The 19,441-nt window shown below is 37.3% G+C and overlaps 1 protein-coding gene across 2 annotated transcripts in view; it reads left to right on the forward strand.

The window, feature by feature from the left end:
- The window catches only part of PXDNL (peroxidasin like), a 508,264-nt gene that overhangs the window by 265,865 nt on the left and 222,958 nt on the right, over nt 1-19,441 (forward strand). For both annotated transcript variants that reach the window (XM_050801783.1, XM_050801784.1), the window contains one exon: nt 3,339-3,410. In XM_050801783.1, the coding sequence (XP_050657740.1) occupies nt 3,339-3,410 (72 nt within the window). The remainder of the gene's footprint in view (nt 1-3,338; nt 3,411-19,441) is intronic.

Here is a 19,441-nt window from a genome sequence, read left to right on the forward strand (position 1 = left end):
TTAAATTTTTAGATCACTTTGAGTAGTATTGACATTTTAACAATATCAAATCTTTAAGTCCATGAATATGGGAAATCTTTCAATTCATTCACATTCTCTTTAATTTCTTACAGTAATGTTTTGTATCTTTCAGTGTAGAAGTCTTTAACCCCCTTGGTTAAGTTTATTCCTAGGTAGCTTATTATGTATAAGCTATTGTAAATGAAATAGTTGAGAAATATCTTTTTGATTTTTTATTTAGATTTTGGTCAAAATTTCTATTTCTAGGTTTTCTATTTGTATCAAATTTAATATCAGATTTGTTTTTCTTAATTTCCTTTCAGTATTTATAGGTAATTTTCCTTACAGTGATTATCTTGGTACACAATAATCTTGATTTTTAAAATTCTGGTATTAATTTATTTTACCTTTGACTTCTTGCTTTCTTCTTTCCTGTTAACACCAATTCTCCACAAGTTACCCCATGCTAGCAAGGTGCCTTCTCCCACTCATTTTCCAAGCCCTTTCTTTCAATTCCTTAGGAGCCAGGGTTCTAATTTCCTCAATCTAAGGTTCTCATCAGGGTGGTACTCTCACCCTTTGTTATTCTACCCCTTCTACCACAGTCCCTTCATCTGTGAAATCCCCACTTGACTCTGCTGAGGGTAGACTCTAGAGATGCCTTTAGTGTTTTCCCCACTTAAATGAAGTTGCTAACGCTCTCTTTCTCTGGTTTTGTCATAGCTTGTGCTCTGGGTGATGTGTTTTTGTTCTTGTTAAACTGTGTGGTTTTCAGAGGTGTGTGGAGAGATTTGAATTTAGCTGAATACCATTATCCTATGGGAAATTGGAAGCTGTGTGGCTGGTGTTAATGAAATGGTTCCTATAAACTTTATAAAATTTATCAGGAAATAAGGTGGGTGGGAGGGTGGGAGGGTGGGAAGAAACAAAAATAAGCCAAACTTTCAGCACATCAGCATTCATCATGAGATCAACTGCTCTCTGACCCCTTCCTCATAGCCGTTTGGTGCCTATTGTCCTAAAATCACATAGACCCATGAAGATTATAGTTCTCCTTAACTGCTCTGTAGATAACAACTTGAGAATTGTGAAATGTTAAGTTTTTCATTTGAGACATCCTTTTCGGTCCTGCACACCAATAAGGTCTGAAGGACCTGAAGAGGAGCTGACTCACCAAGGAATGCGGTTTCCACATCCAAATAATATCCCCCTTATTCCGGCCAATCAACAACCCCAGTTTTCTAGCCTCTTTCCCCCCTCTATCCCATTAAAAACCCCAGCCCAGAACTCACTGGGGAGAAGAACTTGAGGGTCCTTTCTGTCTCTTCATTTGGCTACCCGTTGATAATTAAACTCTTTCTCTGCTGCAAACTCTGCCATCTCAGTATATTGGTCTGTTACTCTTCAGCGAGCATACAAGCCTGTTGGTCCTACAACATGAATACAGGTAGTAACATATCTGGAACTCATACTTTACTGAGTTAATCAATTTGTGCAGATCTGACTGCAGAAGTTCTATTCTCTTCTTTCCCCCCTACTTTGTGCTTATTTTTCCTGAACCATTTTCTACAATATAACAGTCTAAAGTGAATCTGTATATCTGAGATAAAATATTTTGGGAAATCTTTAGTTTTTGGTTTTGAAACTCCTTCATGAAATATTTTATGATTTCATTTTATCTTTATGAAACAGTCCCTCATTATTTAAAATTGACGATAATAATAAAAACCAAGTATAGTGCTTGTATGCCTCTCAGTAGAAGTCAACTTCTTTGTACCTCAAGACATGACACCCTTGAAGTCATGTGGCTCTCAACATTCTAATAGTTTAAGGGCCTTTACCAGGAGGTATTTCTGAATCCAGTGGGGTTCATTTACAGAATACTTTCACTGGTTCTGTACCTAGTAACAGTAGTTTTCAACTTTGCTGCATATTATTATTTCCTGTGGAGCTATGAAGAATCTCAGTGTTTAGTCTGTACCCTGGATCCATCATTAAATCAGAATTTGTGGAGGCAGGGACCCAGACATCACTATGAGGCTTGGGTAGAACTCAAAATGAGGCCTTGCAAATACTACTGACTCATGTACCTACACTATGATTTGCATACATCCACACTTGAGAACCACTACTGAGTTTTGCGACTTCTCAATGCTTCCTATAAACGTTTGAAAAAAACATGGTTCTAAAATATTGTATTTCTTGAATTCTAACATGTAGCTGTATTTTTGAGATTTGGAGTAAAAGCAAAATATTCCGTAGTATCAATTAATGCTGTGGAAAAACAATATCTAGTTAGATGTAAACCCACACTAGTCACTGCTACTTTTAGAAACTGACTGGAGTCCTAAACTGGGGGAAAAGAAACTGGTTTGGAACTTTCAAAGCTTCACTAAGCAAATTATAGAAAATCAGTCCCTTCTTTATTTTTAGGCAGAATTGTGATTTTGATGGCCTTTAAGGCAGGACTGCAGATGAGCTGCAATTGAATTATCTAGAAAATACCCTGAGAGAGTCCGATTGAGTAGGTTTGTGGGTGGACTTTAGAATTGGTGTGTTTAATAAATCACCAGGTGATTCTGATGCACCGATAATAGGCAAGAGCACATTCCAAAGACACTTGATAGAAGGTTTCAGGAATTCTAGTAGTCTCAAACCTTGAGAGGCACAAGTAGAAATGATCCAGGGCTTTATTTTCATGACATTAACAAAGAGTGTGGGGAAGAAATCACCTTACCAACCTATGGTTGAAGAAAAATGATGGAGAAAGTGCTCATATGTCACATAAATTGTTTTCTTTAAACCGTTTGGTAAGATTAGTTGTATCATCGTATTTATAAATCCATTTACAGTATTCTTTCCTGCAGATTTTCAACAGCAGCCACAGGAGGATCAAAACTCATCTTACGCATCTCTAAGATGTTTTAGTCCCTTAAGATGAATCTCATGGTGGTATTTGCCAGCTTTATAACTACCAGTTGAATATATTCAGTGTCATAAAATAAATTTAAAAAAATTATTTATAGTCAAACATATTTTTCTTAGAGAAGTTGTTACTCAATATAAATGACTCCATTAGTCAGAATTTCTCCACAAATACTCTATGTTCCTTAATGTTTTGAACCAAGGATCCATTTGAGAATTTGATGAGAGCGGTTTAGAACTCTTACCAATTGAACACATTTAAATGAAATAACAATTTCTATATATTGTTAGGGAATCTATGGACATCCCACAAAGCTCCTAAGGTCCACAGCTTATAGTTTAAAAAGTTTGTATCTAAGACAGGTAGTATCTCTACTAATTTGTAATTTAATGAGATTCTATATATTTTCCAGGTACCTATACAAGAATGAAATCCATGCACTAGATAAGCAAACATTTAAAGGACTCATATCTTTGGAACATCTGTAAGTAATAGAAGCTTTTTTATTAAATCACTCATGGTGACGGTTCAGAGAGACAACTTTTTAAATGCCATTATGTGATAGCTGAACAATTATTTTAAACTTTGCCATGTGGCTTGAATGACTGAATATCTGTCATCAGTTGGATAAAAATCAGAATGTATGACTGTGTTGGCATAAGGATAGAAGACAGATAGAACTCAGCTGGAATTCCAGCACTGCATTTATTACTTGTGTGACATTGGGCAACTTACCCTCTATGAACCTTTGTTTCCAAATCCTGAAATGCACATATTTCTGCGGTGCATATTAAGGTATTGCATGCAAAGAGCAATAATGTTTATTAAGCAAAAATGTTTATTACTTGACATAAAATAGGCTTTTTATAGAAGGTAATTTATAGCTGTGACTATAATTTATGAAAGAAGGTCAAGCTTTTAACTGACATTAGAACTTCTAAAGCATGGGATTATACCTCTCATTTTACAGATAATAAAATTAAATTCAATGTTAGTTAAATGATTTGCCCCAAATTAAGAGTCTGTATTATTATTATCATCATCATCATCATCATCATCATTATTATTTTTGAGGCAGAGTCTCTCTCTGTTGCCCAGACTGGAGTGCAGTTGTCCCATCACAGCTCATCCGCCTCCCGGGTTCAAGTGATTCTTGTGCCTCAGTCTCCCAAGTAGCTGGGATAACAGGTATGCCCCACCATGCCCGGCTAATTTCTATATTTTTAGTACAGACAGGGTTTCACCACATTGGCCAGGCTGGTCTCGAACTTTTGGCCTCAAGAGATCTGCCCACCTTGGACACCCAAAGTGCTGAGATTATAGGCATCAGCTTCCATGTCCAGCCCTGTAGCATTATTATTACAACTCAAACTGACTGCTATCTTAGTGTACTTCTTAGCATTTGATACTTTATGAAAACCTCAGATTCACCATCATAATTTCAGTGTGAAATATGAATCCTTCAATATCAAAAAGTCATATTGTATACTAATACTGCTACTAAACTGCAATTTGATGTTTTATTCAGAGATTTCTCTCAATTACAAGTGTTTGAAACACAAATACTAATTAGATAATTAAGAAGATTTTTCCCATTTTTCACAACCTGTGGGATAGTTCTGAAACTCAGATATGTAGAATGCAGTCTGGTTTTTAAGTATTGGCAGGATTTCTGTATATCAGAAGTTTTTGCTCCTCAATTTTGTTTCCATATTCAATGTGTTTTCTTAATTTCAAAACATGATTTTAAATTATTTCTGTAATAAGTATGGTCAGAAGAAATCTAAATTTCTTTTTCATAGAAGGCTGAAGGTTATAGTATTAAAACACAGTCAACCAATCATAAAAAGTTTTTTAATTGCCTTTGCTCTACTTTTGCCTCTTATTAATTTCCTTTTATATGACTGCTATGGTTTGAAACTCATGCTGAAATTTAATTGTCATGGTATCAGCATTAAGAAGTGGGAACTTTAAGGATTGATTAGACCATGAAAGGTAATGAGTAGATTAATGTTGTCATCGTGGAAGTGAGTTTCTTATTGTGGGAGCAAGCTCTTTATCATGGGGGTGGGTTCCTTATAAAAGGACAAACTAGGATCCTTCTTTCTCTCTCTCTCTTGCCTTCTCTTGCCCTTTTGCCATGGGATTATACTGCAGGAAGGTCCTTAAAGGATGCTGGCCCTTCAATCTTGGAATTCCCAGCCTCTGGAATTGTGAGCCAATGAATTTCTAATCATTATGAATTACTCCATCTGTGGTACTCTGTTATAGCTGCACAAAATGACTCAGAAAGAGAACTGTTACCGAAGAGTAGAGTGTTACTGTGACAAACACCTGAATATTTGGAAGTGACTTTGGAACTGGATAATGGGTAGAAGATGGAAGAATCTGGAGAAGCAGGATAGAAAAAGCTTGCATTGCCATGAATAGATCATTAAGGGCAATTCTGGTGAGGGCTCAAAACAAAAGGAGAGCTGTAGGGAAAGTCTAAAACTTCTTAGAGGTTGCTTAAGTAACTATGATCAGAATGCTGGTATAAATACAGACAGTAAGGCAATTCTGATGGGGTCTTGGGCAGAAATGAGGAACAAGGTAATGGAAACTGGAATAAAGGCCATTATTTTCTAACGTGGAAAATAACTTGGCTGAATTGTGTCCATACCAGAGGGCTTTATGTAAGGCTGAATTTAAGAGAATGAATTGGGACATCTGGTGGAATAAATTTCTAAGCAAAATGTTGAAGGAGCTGCACGGCTTCTATTAAATGCCTAGAGTAAAACATGGGAAGAGATGAATGATTTAAAGATGACATTTTTAATTAAAATGGAAGTGGAACATAAAAATTTAGAAAATTCACAGCCTGGCCAAGTAAAGAACAAAAAAAGTGCAAGGGTGCAGCCAATTGATCCTTTGATAAAGGGATTAGAGTAGATAAAAGAAGCCAGGTGCCATTCATCAAGACAATGGGAGAATGACACGCAATTCATTTCAGAGATCTTTGAGGCAGCCTCAAGAGAGCAGCTCATCATGCCTGAAAAAAATCAGCATTCACTACCCTCCACCACCTTAAGTCTCTGCCCCCCAAATTCCTAAACAGTGCTCCTTGGTCACCTCAGCTGTCACTCAAGTGGGCTCAGGTGTGGATTATGCCCTAATTTGAAGAATGTAGGTGGTAAGCCTTGGCAGCAGATTTATGTTTTAGTATGTATTTGTAAACCTCATACGATAAGTCTTTAAACTTATTGGTAAAGAACATCTTTAAAAAACATTTTATATGCTTGTTTACAGAATTCACAGAATGCTAAACAGTTCAATTCACTGTAATAAGTCAGCTCACAATACATCTTTGAAGTAACATACTTTGATTCATCTTTTAAATGTGGATATATAAACTCCTCACATTATGGCTTAGAACACAAGAGCAAGGGACATCTTTAAAAAGCATGTCTTAAACATGTGATTAAAAGGTTCACAGTGTTAAACAGTTTAATTTATTTTAATAAAGTGCTTCACAATGCATCTTTGAAGTAACATGCCCAAATTTATATTTTCTGTGTGTGTGTGTGTGTGTATATATATATGTATATATATATAAAATCCCTCACAATAAGGCAATAAACTAAATGGTAAGGAACATCTTTTAAATGCATATTTGTACATTTGTTTACAGAGTTCATTGTCTGGGAAGTAGTTCAATTCACTGTAATAAAGCAGCTTACAATGCATCTTTGAAGTAATACACTCATTTCATGTTTTCAGTGCGCATATATAAACTTCTCACAGCAAGGCATTAAACTAAATGATGAAGAACATCTTTAAAAAGCATAGTTTATACACTTGCTTACAGAGTCTGCAGTTTGGTATTAATTCTGCACATGCACAGAATGAGTGGGCTACGGGGTCAAAAATGGTCTCCATCTAGATTTCAAAGGATGTCTTGGACAGCCTGGGGCCCCAGGCAATGCCTTTTCACAGGAGCAGAGCCGTTGCAGACAGCCCCTGTGAGGGCAATGCCTAGTGGAGTAAAGGGAGTGGGACTGCCACCAAGATCCCAGAACTATTGAGCTGCCAATGTGCAATGTCAGCCTGGGAGAGCTGCAGGCAAAAGACTTCAACCCATGAGAGCTTTGGTTGTGTTGAGCCATAGGGCTTGGGCTGCTTGAAGCCTTGGGGGCCCAACCCCTACCCCACCTTGTCCAGGAGGCAGGACACAGAGTCAAGGAAGATAATTCTAGAGCCTTAGGATTTAATGTTGTTTACCCTGTTGAATTGTGGACTTATTTGGGACCAGTTGCTCCTTTTTTCTTGCCTGTTTTTCCCTTTTGTAATAGGAATGTCTATTCTATGCATGTCCCACATTGCATTTTGGAAGCATGTAACTGGTTTTGATTTCACAGGCTCACAGTTGTAGGGAAATTTGCCTCAGGATGAATCATGCCTTGAGTCTTACCCATATCTGACTTATTTAAATTTTTGTCTATGTTTTATTATGATTACTACTATTATTTCAATAGTTTTGGGAGGGACACATGGTGTTTGGTTACATGAGTAAGTTCTTTAATGGTGATTTTTGAGATTTTGGTGCACCCAACACCTGAGCAGTGTACGCTGCACCCAATGCATAGTCTTTGATCCCTCACCCCCGCTTCCATCCTTACTCCGAGTACCTAGAGTCCATTGTAACATTCTAATGCCTTTGTGTCCTCATAGCTTAGCTCGCACTTGTGAGAACATACGACATTTGGCTTTCCATTTCTGAGTTTCTGCACTTGGAATAATGGTCTCCAACTCCATCCAGCTTGCTGCAAGTGCCATTATTTCATTCATTTTTATGTCTGAGTAGTATTCCATGGTATATATACACCACATTTTCATTTTCCACTTGTTGGTTGATGGACATTCAAGCTGGTTCATATTTTTGCAATTGCAAATTGTGCTGCTATAAACATAGCTGTGCTTGTGTCTGTTTTATATAATAACTTCTTTTTCTGTGGATATATACCCAGTAGTGGGATTGCTGGATCAAATGGTAGTTCTACTTTTAGTTCTTTAAGGAATCTCCATACTGTTTTCTGTAGTGGTTGTATTAGTGGTTGCCCCACCAGCATTGTAAAAGTGTTCCTTTTTAACCACATCCACACCAACATCTGATATTTTTTGTTTTCTTAATTACATTATGGCCATTCTTGCAGGACTAAGGTAGTATCGCATGGTGGTTTTGATTTGCATTTTCCTGATAATGAGTGATGTTGAGCATTTTTTCATATATTTGTTGATCATTTGTATATCTTCTTTTCAGCATTGTCTATTCATGTCCTTAGCCCACTTTTTGATGGGATTGCTTGCATTTTTCTGACTGATTCATTTTAGTTCCCTTATAGATTCTGGATGGTAGTCCTTTGTCAGATGCGTAGTTTGCAAATATTTTCTCCCACTCTGTGGACTGTCTTTTACTCTGCTGATTACTTCTTTTGCTGTGCAGAGGTTTTTAGTTTAATTAAGTCCTATCTATTTATCTTTGTTTTTGTTGCATTTACTTTTGGGTTCTTGGTCATGAAGTCTTTGCCTAGGCCAATATCTAGAAGAGTTTTTACAATGTCGTCTTCTAGAATTTTTATGGTTTCAGGTCTTAGATTTACGTCTCTGACCCATCTTGAGTTGATTTTTGTATTAGATGAGAAAAAGTTCCAGTTTGATTTTTCTACGTGTGGCTTTCCAATTATCCCAACACTATTTGTTAAATAGGATCTCCTTTCCCCACTTTATGTTTTTGTTTGCTTTGCCAAAGATCAATTGGTTATATGTATTTGGTTTTATTTCTGAGTTCTCTATTTCATTCCATTGTTCTACTTGCCTGTTTTTATACCAGTAGTACCATGCTGTTTTGGTATTTATAGGCTTGTAGCATAGCTTATAGTTAGATATTGTGATGCTTCCAGATTTGTTCTTTTTGCTTAGTCTTGCTTTTGTGGGCTCTTTTTTGGTTCCTTATGAATTTTAGGATTGTTTTTCATAGTTCTATGAAGGATGATAGTGATATTTTGATGGGAATTGTATTGAATTTATAGATTGCTTTTGGAAGTATGGTCATTTTCATAATACCGATTCTACCCATCTGTGAATATAGGATGTGTTTCCATTTGTTTGTGTCATCTATGATTTCTTTCAGCAGCATTTTTTAGTTTTTGTTTTAGAGATCTTTTACCTTTTTGGTTAGGTATATTTGTAAGGTTTTTTGTTTTGTTTTGTTTTGTTTTGTTTTTTTGTTTTTCAGCTGTTGTAAAAGGGGCTGAGTTCTCGATTTGGTTCTCAGCTTGGTCACTGTTGGTGTATAGCAGTGCTACTGATTTCTGTACATTGATTTTGTATTCTGAAAGTTTACTGAATTCATTTATCAGATCTAGGAGCTTTTTGGATGAGTCTTTAGGGTTTTCTGGTACAATCATATCATTGGCAAACAGAGACAGTTTGACTTTCTCTTTACTGATTAGGATGCCCTTTCTTTCTTTCTCTTGTCTGACTACTCTGGCTAGGATTTCCAGTACTATGCTGAATAAAAGTGGTGAAAGTGAGTATCCTTGTCTTGTTCCAGTTCTCAGCGGTAGTGCTTTCCATATAATGTTGGTTGTGGGTTTGTCATAGATGGCGTTTATTACCTTAGGGTATGTCCATTCTATGCAAATTTTGCTGAGGGTTTTAATCATAAAGGATGCTGAATTTTGTCAAGTGCTTTTTCTGCATCCACTGAGATAATAATATGATTTTTTGTTTTAATTCTGTTTAAGGGGTGTATCACATTTATTGACTAGCATATGTTAAACCAACCCTATATCCATGGTATGAAACCCACTTGATCATTGTGTATTATCTTTTTGATACGCTGTTGTATTTGGTCAGCTCGGTTTTTGTTGAGGATTTTTGCATCATGTTCATCAGGGACACTGGTCTGTAGTTTTCTTTTTTTGTTACATCATTTCCTGGTTTTGGTATTATGGTAATAGTGGCTTCATAGAATGATTTAGGGAGGATTCCTTCTTTCTTTATCTTTTGGAATAGTTTCAGTAGGATTGGAACCAATTCTTACTTGAATGTCTAATAGAATTCAGCTGTAAATCCATCTGATCCTGGACTTTTTGTTGTTGTTGTTTGCAATTTTTTATTCAATCTCACTACTTGTTATTGGTCTGTTCAGAGTTTCTATTTCTTCCAGGTTTAATCTAGGAGGTGTGTATATTTCCAGGAATTTATTAATCTCCTCTAGGTTTTCTAGTTTGTGCACATGAAGGTGTTCATAGTAGCCTCAAGTGATCTTTTGTATTTCTGTGGTATTGGTTTTAATATCTCCCATTTCATTTCTGATTGAGCTTATTCGGATCTTCTCCCTTCTTTTCTTGGTTAATCTCCCTAATGGTCTACTGATTTTGTTTATCTTTTCAAAGAACCAGCTTTTTGTTTTATCTTTTGTATTGTATTGTTTGTTTCCATTTCATTTAGTTCTGCTCTGATCATTGTTATTTCTTTTCTTCTGCTGGTTTTGGGTTTAGTTTGTTTTTGTTTCTCTAGTTCCTTGAGATGTGAACCTAGATTGTCTGTTTGTACTCTTAGATTTTTTGATGTGTGCATTTAATGCTATGAACTTTCCTCTTAGAACTGCTTTTTCTCTATCCCGGAGGTTTTGTGTCACTATCATCATTCAGTTTGAACAATTTTTCAATTTTCATCTTAATTGTTGACCCAAAGATCATTCAGGGGCAGATTATTTAATTTCCATGTATTTGTATATTTTTGAGAGTTCCTTTTAGAGTGAATTTCCAATTTTATTCCCCTGTGATCTGAGAGAGTACTTGATATAATTTCATTTTTCTTAAATTTCTTGAGACTTGTTTTGTGGCCTGTCATAATGGTCTATCTTGGAGAATGTTCCATGTGCTGATGAAAAAAATATATATTCTTCAGTTATTGGGTAGAATGCTCTGTAAATATCTGTTAAGTCCATTTTTCCTAGGGTATAGTTTAAGTCCATTGCTTCTTTGTGGATTTTCTGTCTTGATGACCAGTCCAGTGCTGTCAGTGGAGTACTGAAGTCCCCATTATGATTGTGTTGCCGTCTATCTCATTTCTTAGGTCAAGGAGTAATTCTTTTATAAATTTGGCTCCAGTGTTATGTGCATATATGTTTAAAATTGTGATATTTTTCTATTGGGCTAATCTTTTTAGCATTATATAATGTCTCTCTTTGTCTTTTTAAACTGTTATTGCTTTATAGTGTGTTTTGTCTGATGTAAGAATAGCTATTCCTGCTTGTTTTTGGTTTCCGTTTGCATGAAATCCCTTTTCCCACCCCTTTGCCTTATGTTTATGTGAGTCCTTATGTGTTAGGTGGATCTCTAGAAGACAGAAAGACTTGGTTGTTGGATTTTTATGCATTCTGTCATTCCGTATCTTTTTTTTTTTTCTCGCTCTGTCACCCAGGCTGGAGTGCAGTGGTGCAATCTCGTCTCAGCGCAAGCTCCACTGCCTCCCAGGTTCACGCCATTCTCTTGCCCCAGCCTCCTGAGTAGCTGGGACTACAGGCATGTGCCACCACGCCCAGCTAATTTTTTGTATTTTTAGTAGAGACAGGGTTTCACTGTGTTAGCCAGGATGGTCTGGATCTCCTGACCTTGTGATCCGCCCTCCTTGGCCTCCCAAAGTGCTGGGATTACAGGCATGAACCATCGCTCCTGGCCGCCATTCGGTATCTTTTAAGTGAATCCTTTAGACCATTTGCATTCAATGCTAGCACTGAGATGTGAAGTACTCTCCTATTTCTTGTGCTAGTTGTTGCCTGAATACCTTGTTTTTATATCCACTGTGTTATTGTTTTATAGGTCCTATGAGATTCGTACTTTACAGAGATTCTATTTTGGTGTATTTTGAGGGTTTGTTTCAAGAGTTAGCATTTTTTTGTAGTACTGGTTTGATAGAGGTGAATTCTCTCAGCATTTGTTTTGTTTGAAATATACTTTATCTCTCCTTCATTTATGAAGTTTAGTTTTGCTGGATACAAAATTCTTGACTAACAATTATTTTGTTTAAGGAGGCTAAAGATAGAACTCCAATCCTGGCTTGCAAGGTTTCTGCTGAAAAACCTGCTGTTAATCTGACAAGTTTTCCCTCATAGACTACCTGGTGCTTTGGCTTCGCAACTCTTCAGATTTTTCCCTTCATCTTGAATTTAGATAACATGATAACTATGTGGCTAGGTAATGATCTTTTTGTGTTAAATTTCCTGAGTATTCTTTGAGCTTCTTGTATTTGGATGTCTAGACTTCTAGAAAGATGAAGGAAGATTTCCTTGATTATTCCCTCAAATAAGTTTCCAAAGTTTTAGATATCTCTTCTTCAGGAACACCAATTATTCTAATGTTTGGTTGTTTAACATAATCCCAAATTTCTGGGAGGCTTTGTTCATTCTTAAAATTTTTTCTTTGTCAGGTTGGGTTAATTCAAAAGCCTTTTTTTTTTTTTTTTTTTAAATTCTGAAGTTGTTACTTCTACTTGTATAATTCTATTGTTCAAAACTTTCCAGTGTATTTGTATTTCCCTAAGTGCGTCTTTCATTTCTAGAAGTTGTGACTGTGTTTTCCTTATGATATCTATTTCGCTGCAAACTTTTCATTCATATTCTGTATTTTTTTTTAATATCTTTTTCACCTTTCTCCGGTGTTTCCCTGAGTAGTTTAACAATCAACTTTCTGAATTCTTTATCCGACAATTCAGAGATTTCTTCTTTGTTTGGATCCATTGCTAGAGAGCTAGTGTGAGCTTTTGGGGAATGTTGTAGAACGTTGTTTTGTCATACTTTCAGAATTACTTTTCTGGTTCCTTCTTATTTGGGTAGACTGTTTCAGTGGAAAGATCTGGGACTCAAGCTGCTGTTCAGATACTCTTGTCCCATGGGGTGATACCTTGATGTAATGTTCTCCCCCTTCCCCTAGGGATAGGGTTTTCTGAGAGCCAGACTTTGGTGACCAGTATTTCTCTTCTGCGTCTAGCCCCCTAGCAGGGCTACTGGGCTCTAGGCTGGTGCTGGGGAATGTCTGCAAAGAGTCTTGTGATGTAATCTGTCTTTAGGTCTCCCAGCCATGGATACCAGTACCTGCTCTGGTGGAGGTTGTGGGGGAGTGAAGTGGACTCTGTCGGAGTCTGTTATTGGAGTTTTATTTAGTGTGCTGGTTTTCTTGAATGCTGATTATGCTAGTGGTGAAGCTGTCACATGGCCAGAGGATCTGTGGTTAGCTAGGGTATTGCAGCTGGTGAAATTTGCTGCCGTTTGCTCCTTCTTTGGAGCAGGGTTGTTCTGAGTTGAAATAATAGCTTGAGCTGGTGGCCTCTAGCTAGGAGGTGATACTTTCAAGAGAGTACCAGCTGTGGCAATAAGAGGGGAATATAGGTTTGCCCTACATTGGTCAGGCTAGGTACTCAGGTTTCTCAGGTGATGGGCGGGGCCATAGAGCTCCCAACAGTTTATGTCTTTTGCCTTTGGCTATCAGGGCAGGTAGAGAAAACCATCAGGTGGGGGCAGGGTTGGGCAGTCCCCATCTCAGACTCTTCTTTGGTGGGGCTTGCTGCAGCCACTGTGGGGGATTGAGGGGGTGGTTCTTTGGCTAATGGAGTTATGTTCCAAGGGGGATTATGACTGCTTCTGCTGCTTCATACAGGTTGTCAGGGATATGGGGGAAGCCAGCAGTGACAGGCCTCACCCTGTTCCCATGGAGCCATCAAGGCCAGTCTCACTCCTGCTGTGCCCCGCCCCACTCCTGCTGTGCCCCGCCCATCTGCACTGAATTTATATCCATGCAGTCATTGTGCAGGGCTGAGATCTTGCCTCCTGACTGAGAAAGCAAGTAGGGCTCTCAGGCCTTCCCCCTCCCCACCTGCCTGCACCATTGGCTGGAGCTTCTGTGCTCATTTCTGCACTTTGTGTTCACTCTCCACCCCAGATTTTGTTCAAGAAAGTTCATGCTCAGTTGCAATTATTACCAAGTTCAACTAGGAGCTTCCTTCACCCTGTGGCCCCTCCCCAATTCTGCTAGCTGCCTTCCCTTCCCCAAGGACCTCTGTGAGGTAAGGCTAGGAATGGCTTCCCTGGGCTCAAGCTGGTGACCAGGAGTGCCTAAACGGCTCTTCCTGCTGCTTTTTCTACTTTTATATTTCACTCAGCTCTCTAAATCCCATCCAAGTACTAACCAGGCCTGATCTTGCTTAGCTTCTGAGATCAAACAAGATCAGGCACGTTCAGGGTGGTATGGCTATAGACTCAGCTCCTTAAATCCATTTCAGCTACAGGTAAGGTTAAATCCTTCTTTTGTGATCTGGATTTTTAGGTTCCTCAGTGGGAATGCATGTTCAGAGGCTGACTTTTCCCCCTCTAACAATTTAGGAACTCACAGTTTTCTGGCTGTCTCACAGCACTTGTAGCAGCAAGCAACTGCTTTCAAAGAGTCTGTGAATTCTTTTGGTTTTCCTCATATGTTCCTGTAGTGGTTATTGAAGAAAGAGTTCACAATGTAAGTCTCCAGATGCTGTTCTGTCTGTCCAAATGAGAGCTGCACGTTAGTCCTGTCTTCCATCCGTCATTCCCCCTACTCACCGATATCTGGTTTAAATGAGACTTTGGACTTTAGACTTTTCAGTTGATGCTGGAATGAGTTAAGATTTTGAGGTATAGAGATGAAATTAACATATTTTGAATGTAAGACAAACCTAAGTTTGAATGTTTGTTTCCTCTGAATATCAGGTTGAAATTTAATTGCCTTGTAGCAGTATTGAGAGGTTGGACCAAGAAGCCTCTGCCCTCATGAATAGATCAATGCCATTACTGTAGGGGAGAGTTCCACATCTTGGGATTGGATTCCTTATGAAAGGAAGTGCTTTTTCCCCTTTTGGCTCTCTCTCACCCTCTTTGCCCTTCTGCCATGGGATGACATGGGATTGAGGGGGCGATTGGCCCCTCAATCTTGGACTTCCTAGCCTTCAGAGCCATGAGCTAATACATTTCTATTCATTATAAATTACCAAGTCTGTGGTATTTATTTTAAAGAGCAGCACAAAACTAAGACAATGACTAATAAACTATCACTGTGATAAAATGTGTGCCTTCATCTTTTTAAAAAATAATTTTAAATTGTGTAATGCTTTAGGTAATGTTTACTATATTGCTAAATCATCACATTAACCAATCAAGTATACATTTTTAAATAAAGACAAAATGGAAAGCCCTTATCACTGTGATGTTTTTCATCAAATATATTTACAGATGGCTTATAAAAATTAGCATATGAAAAGTTCTAATTCCCATTTAAAATGCACATAATTCTCAGCAGTAAGTGCTTTATATTCTGATAATAATTACTGGTTTGACTAATATTGAGTAATCCTAGTATTTAAAGCCGAGAAAACAGACATTTTTGTTTTCTTTTTTAAAACTGATTCCATGCTATTGGGAATCACTATTCAAAGAGAATTTTTGGTTTCCAAACATGTAATCTATAATCCTTAAGATTTATCATAATTTTAATCATAACTCTAAAAGTCAATTTTATTTTAGTATATCTTGACAGAATAGTGATAGATCTTAAGGTGCCTGAGATATTTGTTCTTTATACTGTCTTTATTTTAATGTTTCTTATTGTACATCATCCATTTTAAATTAAATTTATTTTTGAGGAAGGCAGAGACAAATAATAGATCTTTTCAGAGGTCTTGACAGCAGCACAGTATAGAAATGTCAATCCTGCTACAGACATAAATGTTGAACATTATTAATATAAAAATACACTTTTTGATTTTCCTATTATCTTCATGACATAGCCTTTGAGCCTAAAAAGTAGGGTTGTGGTGGGTAAGGAAGGGACATTGAAGAAGGATTTGTTAGCCTTATTCTTTTCTTGATTTTTTGCTGATTGAAAATTTGCCAAACTACATTAGTTTCAAGTATAAATGTTCTCTTTATGTTGCATTAGGTTATTTTCTATGTGTTGGCTACATCAAGAGAAATTTGGTAAACACAACATTGTCACAGAATAAACAAAAATGTTACTTTAAGCATCAGTGAGGGCTAGAGAGTTCTGAAGAATAACCTGATGTTATATTGATTGGGTCAGTGCAGAAGATAGCATAGGGAGGAGTAATCATCTTGTAAGAATTATAATCATTGAATTTTTATGAAAGAAAATAGATGATAATTTATTATCAGGCCACGCCCTCCCCCCTGCCTGCAGCATCAGCTAGAGTTTCTGTGCTCATATCTGCACTTCGTGTTCACCATCCACCCCAGATTTTGTTCAGGAAAGTTCATGCTCAGTTACATGAAGCATATCGTACTTTAAAATGAACAGACTTGAGAGGATATAATGAACTTTTACCAAAGGTAAAGACCTTTTGATTAGGTATTATTTTCTCCTTTTACATACACATCCTGTTAGCTGGATATTTCTACTCTACAAATGGCACAGAGAACTCTTCAATCACTCCACTTTTCAGAACAAGAGTAATCAGTATATTCTTAGAAAGCACCGTTTACTAATGTTGATGTTAATCAATCATCCTGCTTTCAGTTATTCCTCATCTACAATTTCTGCCTTTATTTCACTGATAGAGCTGACATATTTTCATATTTTTATTGATTATCCTTGCCAATAAATTTTTCTTTTTTCTTGCCTCCTTAGTAGGCACCAAATATCTCTTTTGTAAAAATTGTATCTTCTGGCTATGTTCCTTATATGACCATTGAACTAGAAGAGTTATAATCTACTTTGACTAGTCTGTCTTTTCTTTCTTTCTTTCTTTCTTTCTTTCTTTCTTTCTTTCTTTCTTTCTTTCTTTCTTTCTTTCTTTCTTTCTTTCTTTCTTTCTTTCTTTTTCTTTCTTTCTTTCAGATGGAGTCTCGCTCTGTCACCAGGCTGGAGTGCAATGGTGTTATTTCGGCTCACTGCAACCTCCACCTCCCAGGTTAAAGCGATTCTTCTCCCTCAGCCTCCCAAGTAGCTGGGATTACAGGTGCATGCCACCACACCCGGCAAATTTTTGTATTTTTAGTAGAGAAGGGGTTTCACCATGTTAGCCAGGATTGTCTCAATCTCCTGACCTTGTGATCCTCCCATAGTCGTTATTTCTTAACTTACATTTCCTCTTCAGTGCATAGCCTTATATTTATTATCTCTTCTTCTCTTTACCCATTTACTTATTTCTAAGTGGGATATTTTACTAGGGTACCTTTTTTAGTGCTGAGATTACAGAAATGAGCTATAGCACCTGGCCGACTTCTCTCTCTCTCTCTCTCTTTTTTTTCCTTTCTCATAAGGGCATTAACTCCATCACAAGGGCCCTACCCTCGTGATCTAATCTAATTCTATTACCTCTCAAAGGCCTTGTCTCCAAATACTATTATATCTGGGGTTAAGATTTCAACGTATGAATTATATGGAACATAAACATTCAGTCCATAATGTACAATAAACTTGCTTTTGTCTATGCTGAGACAAAATTATAAAGTAGGCTTGTTTTGGCTCATTTTATCATGATCTCAGGGTAACCTTGTTTGAAGTTGTGTTCTGTTAGGTACTATTTAATAGGAGAATACCATGGACTTCCCCTGAGTGCCAAACCAGTTTTTAAATGTTGAGGATACTCTTTTTTTCTCCCTTTCTCAAAATAAATTAAAGCCTGCAATTCAGAATAAAACATAGACTATTGTGGTGGTAAATGTTCTTTACAAAAGACTTTATTTAATGTAATTTTTTTCCCTCATGATGACTAGCAACTTAGTACAAAAAGCACTTTTGATATATAATGTCTGGGAGAGTTTTCATTGAATTATAAAACAGAAACAAGTTTCTGCTTTTGACCATGATGGAATAGGAGAGACCAGATTAATATTCTGCTTAAAAAAACTCCTAGAAAATCAGAACACATGAAATGGCCGTGTTGGAGAACTGGAGAGCAGGCTGTGAAGGGCTGTGGTCCATGAGGGAAGGGACACACCGATTGATGTCTGTGAATTTTCTTTGGTGCTTTCCAGATGTGGTTTCCATGCTCAAGTACAGAGAAGGGTTCCCAACCAGAGACCAGCAGCCTTGTCAAGTTGAGGAGACAGAGACTGGGGCTCAGGAAGCCTAGCGTAAAAATTAGTGGTGTAGGAGACCAGTGAGCAGGGAGCTACATAGAGAGCCCTAGAGACCTGCAGAGGCTTCCCCTAAAATCTTTGGCCGGACACTGACCTGCACGTGTCAGAGGAAACTACTTGTGGCTAGAAAAGAACTAGTAAAAATCCCTAGGCCTAAAACTTCCCAGAAATCACTCAGGGTGGGAAATACTTTGTGTTACTACCAGCTAGTGTGGAAAGACCTTGCTGCACGGCATTGGATGGAGCCCTCAGAAAAGTGTCACCTTAGTAGAAAGGCTATATGAGCCCTATTATGAAGATCATTCTGGGCCTGCTCTATAAAGCACAAAAGTAAACCTGAAAGGATCAAACCGATCCCAAGAAATGTAACTGTGTGGCAGAAGAAAGTCCAATATTCTTTTTTTTTTTTTGATGGAGTCTCGCTCTGTTGCCAGGCCAATGTGCAGTGGTGCAATCTTGGCTCACTGCAACCTCCGCCTCCCAGGTTCAAGTGATTCTACTTCCTCAGCCTCCCAAGTAGCTGGGACTATAGGCACACGCCACCACGCCCAGATAATTTTTGTATTTTTAGTAGAGACGAGATTTCGCTGTGTTGGTCAGGCTGGTCTCGATCTCTTGACCTCGTGATTTGCACGCCTTGGCCCCACAAAGTGCTGGGATTATAAGCATAAGCCACTGCGACCGGCTGAAAGTCCAATATTCTTGAAAAAAAAAAAAAAAACAAAAAACAAAATCTGCACCCAAGAATCTAAAAATCACAGTTTCCATCATCCAGTCAAACATTACCAGGCAAGCACATCATACAAGAGTTACAAAATACAAGGTGCCAAAACGTGATACAACAGAAAAAAGAAATAAACAAATTCCACGCTTCTCTTTTAGTAACTGATAGAACAAGTAGACAGAAAGTAAGTATAAAGAAGACCTGAATAACAGAATCAACCAACTTGAGGTAACTCTACACCCAAATGCCTTCACTGTTAAATTCTAACAAATATTTAAGAAACAAACAAATTCAATTCTGTACAAATTCTTCTAGTAGGATACTTCTCAACTCATTTTATGAGTTAGAATTATTTTATGACACCAAAATCACAGACATCAGAAAAGACCTTCAACATAACTATATTTCTCATTAAAATAAAGCAAAATCCCTTAATCAAATATTAGAAAATTGAGTTCAGCAATATAAGAAAAAGGTAAAAATAAATAATGCCCAAGTAAGTTTAATTTTAGGAATGCAAGTTAGTTTAACATTCGAAAACCAAAAATGTAATTTATTATATTAACAGATTAAAAAAAAATAAAAACATCTCAATATATGCAGAAAAAGCATATGGAAAAAT

The sequence above is a fragment of the Macaca thibetana genome, chromosome 8, assembly GCF_024542745.1.
Source record: "Macaca thibetana thibetana isolate TM-01 chromosome 8, ASM2454274v1, whole genome shotgun sequence".
Classification (NCBI taxonomy): Eukaryota; Metazoa; Chordata; class Mammalia; order Primates; family Cercopithecidae; genus Macaca; species Macaca thibetana.